This window comes from Oncorhynchus keta, chromosome 11 (genome assembly GCF_023373465.1).
Source record: "Oncorhynchus keta strain PuntledgeMale-10-30-2019 chromosome 11, Oket_V2, whole genome shotgun sequence".
Classification (NCBI taxonomy): Eukaryota; Metazoa; Chordata; class Actinopteri; order Salmoniformes; family Salmonidae; genus Oncorhynchus; species Oncorhynchus keta.
The window spans coordinates 46160803-46171192 of NC_068431.1; the positions used below are offsets into that span (position 1 = coordinate 46160803).

The 10390-nt window shown below is 40.8% G+C and overlaps 1 protein-coding gene across 3 annotated transcripts; it reads right to left on the reverse strand.

Moving 5' to 3' along the window:
* Positions 1–25: 25 nt before the first annotated feature.
* LOC118390368 (peroxiredoxin-5, mitochondrial-like) lies at positions 26–6545 on the reverse strand. Of its 3 annotated transcripts, none has more exons than XM_035780856.2 (7): positions 6349–6499; positions 3712–3740; positions 3096–3230; positions 2809–2940; positions 607–645; positions 465–529; positions 26–308 (listed from the first exon to the last, which is right to left on the reverse strand). In XM_035780856.2, exons 2-7 carry the CDS (start codon positions 3718–3720, stop codon positions 200–202), a joined length of 489 nt encoding a protein of 162 aa, XP_035636749.1. In that variant the 5' UTR covers positions 3721–3740; positions 6349–6499; the 3' UTR covers positions 26–199. The 3 variants fall into 3 exon arrangements, with proteins under 3 accessions (XP_035636749.1, XP_035636747.1, XP_035636748.1); XM_035780854.1 differs by lacking the exon at positions 6349–6499 and adding an exon at positions 5690–5783; XM_035780855.2 differs by lacking the exon at positions 3712–3740 and having other exon boundaries at positions 6349–6545.
* Positions 6546–10390: the final 3845 nt, after the last annotated feature.

Sequence of the window (10390 nt, forward strand, 5' to 3'; positions counted from 1 at the left end):
GCAGGTGGAAAAAAACTTGAACATCTTTGCAGTCTACATGTTTTGCTTTAATCACAGTTTATGAACCATACAATGTCTGTCCATTAAACCACATCTATCTTCACAGGCATGTGGCAAGGGTCAGGTAAAGTAGTATGACAGTGCATTGTAACTTAAGGTTAGACTTCTGTCTGGTTGGAGTGAGCTAGTCCAAACAGGCCTACACCAGCTCAGAGAGCATATTAGAGGCCAGGCTGCATGTCAGACCAGTACCATCAGGCTCCACATTGATATTCTTCACAACGCCATCTTCCACCAACATAGCGTACCTGAGAGACATAAGGAATATGAATTACTTTATTGGGGTTGATTATGCTTTTTGCAGTGTGAAATCCAAATGTTGAGACTAAACAGAAGTGTTAACTGTGACCCACTCTACAGTCTGTTGCAGCAAGTTAACACTGATATAGGGGAAAAGACCTCACCTCTGGGAGCGCTTGTTTCCAAGCACAGCAACAATCTGATCGTTGTCTAGCAACAGGTCCACTGCCTGTAAATAAAATGGGGGTTACATTCAGTGTACAAAGTGTACACTAATAAAATCAAGGCTTTGAAGACGTATCTTACCTTAGTGAATGCGCCAGTAGGATCAGCCAGCATTCGCACCTGCAAAAGACAGGCCGTAGACACCACACACGCAAGTATAAATTGGGTACACTAGCTGTATGTATGATTAAACTACAAACAGTATATTCATTTCATGCTTGCATACATGTTTAATATCCACTCCTGTGCAGATTAGGGCCGGGAGTCAATCCGAAACCAAGCCGTAGCGTTCATGGCAATGAATTAAAAGGTCATTTCCAATTGAACCGACGTCTGCAGCTTTTACCTTGAATGCAATCTTCGCAAACGTAATACTGCCTTTGAAAGTTGGATTGATTCCCGGCCTAACACGAGATGCAACATGTTCAAGAACATGCCTAGACTGAAAGATCTCAATATACAGTACCAGTCAAAGGTTTGGACACACTTATTCAGTAAAAAAAAAAGAACCTGGAATATGTTCTACATTGTGATAAACATCAAAATATTTGCCTTGACAGCTTGGCATTCTCTCAACCAGCTTCATGAGGTAGTCACCTGGAATTGCCTTAAGTTAATTTGTGGAATTTTGTCCATTTGAGCCAATCAGTTGTTGTGACATGGTAGGGGTGGTATACGGAAGATAGTCCATATAATGGCAACACTTCAACTAAGCAAAGAAACGAGTCAATCCGGACAATTTCGAAGAACTTCCAAGTGCAGTCACAAAAACCGTCTAGCACTATGAAACTGGCTCTCATGAGGACCGCTACAGGAAAGGAAGACCCAGAGTTACCTCTGCTGCTGAAGATAAGTTCATTAAGTTACCAGCCCAAATAATTGCTTCAGAGTTCAAGTAACAGACACATCAACTGTTTAGAGGAGACTGTGTGAAATCAGGCCTTCATGGGTGAATTACTGCAAAGAAACCACTACTAAAGTATACCAATAAGAAGACTTGCTTGAACCAAGAAACATGAGCAATGAACATTAGACCAGTGGAAATCTGTCCTTTGGTGTAAAGAGTCCAAATTTGAGATTTTGGGTTCCAACCGCCGTGTCTTTGTGAGATGCGGAGATAATCCGTTCACCTACTCTGCATGTGTGGTTCCCACCGTGAAGCATGGAGGCGGTGGTGTGATGGTGCTTTGCTGGTGACCCTGTCGTGATTGATTTAGAATTCAAGGCACACTTAACCAGCATGGCTACCACAGCATTCTGCAGCGATACACCATCCCATCCAGTTTGCGCTTAGTGGGACTATTATTTGGTTTTCAACAGGACAATGACCCAAAACACATCTCCAGGCCATGTAAGGGCTATTTGACCAAGGAGAGTGATGAGTGCTGCATCAGGTAACCTGGCCTCCACAATCACCTGACCTCAACCCAATTGAGATGGTTTGGACTGCATAGTGAAGGAAAAGCAGAAAACAAGTGCTCAGCACATGTGCAAAGCTGTCATCAAGGCAAAGGGTGTCTACTTTGAAGAATCTAAAAAATATTTTGATTTGTTTAAACTTTTTAAAAAGTTACTACATGATTTCATAGTTGTGATGTCTTCTATTATTCTACAATGTAGAAAATAGTCAAAATAAAAACCCTTGAATGAGTAGGTGTGTCCAAACTTTTGACTGGTACTATAATTTAACCAGTTCTGGGCTTGTTGTAATAAGGTCTCTGGGAAAGAAGATATTTCCAATTAATGTTAAAGAGGCAATCTGACATTAAAACATCAAAGCCATACACCCCGCCACTGTTTTTGGTAAACTGCTGAGGGACGGGGCTTGGGAAATGTAACCATTCAAATTCCTAGACAGCTATGGATGCAAGGCTATCTATGAGCTCAAAATTATAGTTTTAATTAAGTTTAGCCTAGAGTGTTTACAATTACATTGTTTATCAACAATGGAGTAAGAAGAGGTTATATATGGGGTTCTGATAGCATAGGACAGTAGAAATAAGCTCATGAATCATTTGTAATTTATATTCAATAATCACTGGGTACATATAATCCAATTAAAAGTCTAAAAATGTATGTAGCAACTGCAGATTGATTACTTAGGACCAAGACTTGCAACCAGATGACTAAGATTTCCTGTACCAAGTAGAGTGCTGGAGACCAGAATAACAGAAGATATTCAGCCCAGGACTGAATAATGCACTATGTAGACTACAAGAACAGACAATTCAGAAGGCTGAAGGTCAAGGTATCAGCTTGTTAATTTCAAACAGCATTCTGCACCTTGCCACCTGCTCCATGCTCCTTCCCCCAGGCAGCCATAACGAATGCGTCGTTAATGGAGATGCAGGCGACCTCCTGCACACCCTTGCTCTTCAGCGCTGCTGCCTGCTCCACAAACCCTGGAAGGTGAGTCTGAGGGATAAGAGCAAGAAAGGACTTGCGGTGAAACAGTGGTTTCAGATGATGCATGCAGAACGTACATAGTGAACAAACCTTTAAAAAATAATAAAGAGGAATGCACATCCAGGTAAATTCATTGAAATGAGGATGATCTGAAAGGAGGTTACCTTGGAGCACCCAGGCGTGAAAGCTCCTGGCACAGCAAAGAGAACTCCCTTCTTCCCCTTGAAGAGTTGGTCCATTGACACCTTATTGCCTGGCTCATTCTCATGAACCTCCACTGCCGGAAGTTTTTCTCCAACCTAGTGAGTGTGAAGCATTCAGTCAAACACTGTTGATGGTCAATCAAGTTATACATTAAAAATTAAAAATCTAATTCGTTTCTGCAACCCCCTTTCCATTAGTCACAGATATTGAATTTGGAACTTTACCCTGTATAGCAACATTTGAATAATGTATTCGACCTGCAGGGAGTGGTTATGGACATTTTGCCACCACAATGGCCTTGAAAAGTTACTACTGGAGCATCGTGACTTTGCTGAATGTGTAGAGCCAAAAGCAGAGTCCTCTCCGGGGCACTCACTAACAGCAGCTGGCTCAGTCATGCACAGTGTTGGTATGTCTACCACTGACTCAGCTATATTACCACAAATACAAATGGCATGTTGGGAAAAATCTAAGGACAGGGGTCTAAAGTGGTAAGTAGAAAAGCTGATTTCGTGCCATATGCCTTTATATATCAGATCTGATTCCCTACAAATGATGTGGTAATGGTTTCCAAACCTGCCCCATCCAGTTATCTAATCTTGCACCTATAAAAAAAAAAAGGTAGACTGAGTATGTTTACATTCACACTAATAGTTAAAATATTAAACTGAAGGCTGAGTATGGCATTAGTCATTAGTTATCTAAATCGGTGTAAAGTCTAAATCAAAGTAAGCATACAACGATAAAAACATTTTTTTGAGCAATCTTTCAAATTATTAGGACAATGAAAACACTATTAATCTAAGTTCCCGCGGGGGATTTGATGTGCGCATGTCCCAGCCACCCGCTGATGCCCTGTTTACACCGTGACACATTTCAATACGTCCATACATCATCTTCAGAGTCTTAAACTTCAAACACACCGACCGCCACTGCGCAAAATAGTATGCAGCATCTGGATATGTATGCAACATTCACCGTCTGCTACCATTTCTGTCAAGCCGTCTACGCATACAGTTTGACGCATACGTTCGATAAAGCCAACGTATGCACCACACTGAACACACTGCAACTGCCTCTCGTCAGAGAAAGCATTTATTTTGGAAGATTGACAAATATTACCTTTTCATTCAAGACATGATAAATATATTGTTTCAGGTGATAATAAAACATGTTTTGTTTAGTAACCTTTTCCTCAACTGTTTTTATTTCATAGCAAATCAAGCTAGCTTGTGCTGCAGAGCAGCTAGCTAGCTAAAAGCTAGGCTGAAGATACCATTGTAGCTAGCGACCTCCACCTAATAAATAAATAAAAAAACAAACGCCATTACCATCACAATAAACTTAAACGGGAGGCAACAGTTATATAATATAATTAGCTTAACAGCCAACGTGTATTTTAACATTACTATTAAAATAGTACTCACTTATAGGAATGGGTCATTGTTTCCAAGTTGCTAGCTATCCCATAAAACCCATCACCGAAAACCACATATTTTCATCTTCTTCTGTACTTTGGTAACTTCCGGTTCTTCGACGGACTCTGGCTGGACTGAAGATGCAAAATTTGAGCAATTTCAAAGTATGCAACATCATCCGTCTCGCATTCAACCGCAAAGGGGCGTTGTGTTGACACTCCGTTGTGGACGTCATCATTGAAATGCATGACATCCAGTGCAACGGAACGCTTAGTAGTAATGTGAACGAGGCTTACCAGATGCATATGCGTTTTGTTTTGCCGGATTTCAAGCCCGCATTTTCCATACTTGACGAGGATGTGCTTCGCTTTTCAACTAGCTAGTTGGGGTCTGTACTTCTGTTTGTACCCCCACACATTAAAGCAACGCACGAGTTGAAAACATTGAACACATGAGGTACACAGAACACACCCCAGCCTCATGCGGTCCCACCCAACGCAGCTTTGCGGACTGCTCCATTGACAATGAATGACTTCCACTGGAACGCAGAGTTCGATGCATCTGGTGGACATAAGGCATGAAGCCTCGTTCTGTGTACCGCTTGTGTTCAATATTTTCAACAAGTCATGTGTTGGCTTCACCGTGGCACAAACGGAAGTACACACAGACTCCAACTTGCTAGCTTCAAAGATTATAGATATACTGACAAGACACTTAATGGGAGTAGTTGTCCACAAAGCGGCATGGCAGACTGTACAGCATCACGCCTATCCCTTGTTTGGATTGGTGGATACATCTCATTACTGTAATCATTTTTTGAATATTCGATGAGGGTTGTTGACATCAACCGCATGTAATTCAATGGAGAAGATCCTATGCTATACTTGCCTCATTATGAATATGCATAGCCATCGAGGCAACTCCTATAAAGTTTTTTTTCTCAAAGTTGCCAAGATGTCACGTGTCCCACTTATATAAGTACACTTAACTTAGACATTATCGAATAGACTTTCATCAAATAAATCTCATGTAGCAAATAAGCAATAAATGTTTGTTTTTTTAAACCAAACTCAAACGCATTGACCTCCATACAAAAACTCCCTGCTTTGGTGGGCGAAATGAAAAAAAAACGCTACCTGCTGAAGAGAAATAGATTTTCCGCCGAGTTGGGCCGCACTCTTCCGCTTTGCTAGCTAGTTGAAAAGCGAAGCGCATGTGCGTCAAGTACGGTTAAATTCGGGCGAGACATCTGTAAAAACAAAACGCATGCATCTGGTGGGTATTATGCTCAAGTGAGTTATGAAAGTATATCCATTTTATATAAAGTATGTGAAAACGATATGTCCGAACTCAAAGTCAAATAGACTTCGCAAAAATAACATGGTCACTGTGTAGTATATCTTTTATTTGGCTTGGCGATTTTCTGAATGTATTAAAACGTCTCATCAGGTAACTTTAGCCTTATTTCAGATGTGTTATGTAAACATGATTATTAAGGAAAATTGTATTCTTGCAAAGCATGTCAAACGTTTTAGTCAGATTATAGTTCGTTTGCGTGTGCATGTAACCGTGCTCACTGATTGAATGCACCAGTCGATGGTTTACCCATCCATCATCAGGGCATTATGGCCATCGAGTAACGTTATAGATAATGCGGCTTGAGCATGGAGGATGTTCGCATCATGGAGAATAAATAGAATCACGTGTTTAAAATATTTAAAAAACAGAGTTTGCAGTCAAGGTCATGAAGGAGCGTTATTTTTAGATGAAACATTTTTCTGACGGCATGTCTTACCTTGATAGGCATGTTGGCAATGAGTGTGGTGTGTAACGGTCTGAAGCACTGGACCGCACGGGTCCCTTTGAGGAATGCTGAGCTGGAAATCATTGGCCTATGTTGAGACGAGCCCCTTTAACGTTGTTCGAGTGGTAAGCAGAGGACAGACTGGCTGGCTGCCGCAAAGTCAGTGTGGCTGTCATAAAAATTGGCTTACAAATGTTACCACAGATAAAACAATGAGGCAGATATTCACCGGATGTATAAATGTGAATCATCCGCTTGGCGTTTCCACTCACTCCCAAATATGGTAGTAGAGAAGCCCAGTGGCCGGCAGGGGGAGAATATGGAAGAAGATGGCCGATATTCTGCACATGTTCTCGTCGATGAAATATTTGATCTCAATTTTCTTTTCCATAAACGAGAATTCTGTTATTAACAGAGTGCACTGAGTTTTGTAGACTTTTCCCTTTGTCAACGTTTTAAGGTGTCGTTCCCTAACGGGATGTAACTAGAACGGGCCAATAGGATCTCGCTAACTCTTGCTTGGCTCTGCCAAACTCATATATTGTTCTGCCCACTATGACTCATTTGTTCCCGTTGGAAACGACAGGCTGTGGTCTATCTTGGGTTAGTTATAAAATTATAAAAAATCTTCGATATTACCTCAGGTTTAACTCGAGCGTCTGGCTGCAAGGAATTTACTCAAATCTTCCGCCTCTCCACCTGGCAGGAACCTGACACTACCTTTTCAACCGCTACGAACTGTTTTACCCATTTAACTATTTTTATTTCATGAAATTGAAACAAGCACATATAAATACTACACTAAACCTTACATTACATATGAATCACTTAACACATTGATAAATTATATTTATCGGATCATTACAAATTATACTGATTCTGATGGGTTGGGTTAAATGCGGAAGACACATCTCAGTTGAATGCGTTCAGTTGGACAACTGACGAGCTATCCCCCTTTCCATTATACCTTTTTAAAATGCAGAACTAAATGTCATTAAAGCACTGCAAAGGGGAAGCAAAATCTGTTGCACTTCTTCCAGCGTTCCAATGAGAGGACAGTCTCAGCAGGGTCCTCTCTGATCCAACCAATCAAACCCGAGAGACTTAACCATTGCACATATTTCGGTTTCATTGGTGTTAGTGAAAATATGCCTTGATTTTTAGCTCGGATGGCTAACACACTCCGACAGTGAGGAAATATCTAACAAGTAATATCTAACAAATTACACAACATTTAAGACTATATACATATAAGACTATATACAGTTGAAGTCAGAAGTTTACATACACCTTAGCCAAAGACATTTCAACTCAGTTTTTCACAATTCCTGACATTTAATCCAAGTAAAAAAAATCCCTGTTTTAGGTCAGTTAGGATCACCACTTTATTTTAAGAATTATTTATTTCATCTTTTATTTCTTTCATCACATTCCCAGTGGGTCAAACATTTACATACACTCAATTAGTATTTGGTAGCATTGCCTTTAAATTGTTTAACTTTAACGGGTAGGCTTCCACAAGCTTCCCACAATAAGTTGGGTGAATTTTGGCCCATTCCTTCTGACAGAGCTGGTGTAACTGATTCAGGTTTGTAGGCCTCCTTGCTCGCACACATTATTTTCAGTTCTGCCCACAAATGTTCTATGGTATTGAGGTCAGGGCTTTGTGATGTCCACTCCAATACCTTGACTTTGTTGTCCTTCAGCCATTTTGCCACAACTTTGGAAGTATGCTTTGGGTCATTGTTCATTTGGAAGACCCATTCGCAACCAAGCTTTAACTTCTTGACAGATGTCTTGAGATGTTACTTCAATATATCCACATAATGTTCCTTCCTGATGATGTCATCTATTTTGTGAAGTGCACCATTCCCTCCTGCAGCAAAGCACCCCCACAACACGATGCTGCCACCCTCGTGCTTCACGGTTGGGATGGTGTCCTTCGACTTGCAGGCGTCCCCCTTTTTCCTACAAACATAACCATGGTCAGTATGGCCAAACAGTTCTATTATTGTTTCATCAGACCAGTGGACATTTCTCCAAAATTACAATCTTTGTCCCCATGTGCAGTTGCAACCGTAGTCTGGCTTTTTTAATGTCGATTTTGGAGCAGTGGCTTCTTCCTTGCTGAGCGGCCTTTCATGTTATGTCGATATAGGACTCGTTTTACTGTGGATACAGATACTTTTGTACCGGTTTCCTCTAGCATCTTCCGAAGGTCCTTTGCTGTTGTTCTGGGATTGATTTGCCCTTTTCACACTAAAGTAAGTTAATCTCTAGTAGACAGAACAGGTCTCCTTCCTGAGCGGTATGACGGCTGCGTGGTCCCATGGTGTTTATACTTGCGTACTATTCTTTGTACAGATGAACGCAGTACCTTTAGGCATTTGGAAATTGCTCCCAAGGATGAACCAGACTTGTGGAGGTTTACTATTTTTTTTATGAGGTCTTGGCTGATTTCTTTTTATTTTCCCATGATGTCAAGCAAAGAGGCACGGAGTTTGAAGATGGGCCTTGAAACACATCCACAGGTACACCTCCAATTGACTCAAATTATGTCAATTGGCCTATCAGAAGCTTCTAAAACCATGACATAATTTTCTAGAATTTTCAAGCTGTTTAAAGGCACAGTCAACTTAGTGTATTTAAACTTCTGACCCACTGGAATTGTGAAACAGTGAAATAATCTGTCTGTAAACAATTATTGGAAAAATGACTTGTGTCATGCACAAAGTAGATGTCCTAACCGACTTGCCAAAACTATAGTTTTGGTTGAAAAACAAGTTTTAATGGCTCCATCCTAAGTGTATGTAAACCTCTGACTTCAACTGTACATATAAGACTATTTCCATACATTGAGGGGAAAAAGTGTTTGATCCCCTGCTGATTTTGTATTTTTTCCCACTGACAAAGAAATTATCAGTCTATAATTTTAATGGTAGGTTTATTTGAACAGTGAGAGACAGAATAACAACAAATAAATCCAGAAAAACACGTCAAAAATGTTCTAAATTGATTTGCATTTTAATGAGGCAAATAAGTATTTGACCCCTCTGCAAAACATGACTTAGTACTTGGTGGCAAAACCCTTGTTGGCAATCACAGAGGTCAGACGTTTCTTGTAGTTGGCCACCAGGTTTGCACATACCTGGCATTAGTCATCTCATATGTATATACTGTATTCTATGCTATTCTACGGTGTTTTAGTCACTTAATGTTTACATATCTTGCCTTACTCATCTCATATGTACAGTGGGGCAAAAAAGTATTTAGTCAGCCACCAATTGTGCAAGTTCTCCCACATAAAAAGATGAGTGAGGCCTGTAATTTTCATCATAGGTACAACAATTACAGGCCTCTCTCATCTTTTTAAGTGAGTCTGTAGTCGACGCCACATACGTCTCGTGTCTGAGCCGTTAAATTGCGACTCCAGTTTATCTCTATAATGACGTTTAGCTTGTTAGCTTGCGGAGTGAATAACTACACTGTTTATATTCTGCTATATTCCCAGTCACCTTGATATGGTTAAATGAGGTGGTTCACGCTTTCAGTTTCGCGCTACTGTGGTTAGGGTAGGTTTTCATAGTCACAGTGGGAACTACATCTCCAATTTACTTCCTTACAAACTCAGTCACCGTATCCGTGTATGCATCTAGATTATTTTCGCAAGCTCCCTGAACATATCCCAGTCCACGTGATCAAAATAATCCTGAAGCGTGGATTCCGATTGGTCAGACCAGCGTTGAATAGTCCTTAGCACGGGTACTTCCTGTTTGAGTTTCTGCCTATAGGAAGGGAGGAGCAAGATGGAGTCGTGGTCAGATTTGACGAAAGGGGGGCGGGGGAGGGCCTTGTAAGCACTCCGGAAATTTGAATAGCAATGGTGGAGAGACTTAGCAGCGCGAGTAGTACAGTCAATATGTTGATAGAACTTCAGCAGCCTAGTCCTCCAATTTGCTTGGTTAAAATCCCAGCCACAATTAATGCAGCCTCAGGATATGCGGTTTCCAGTTTGCATAAAGTCCAGTGAAGT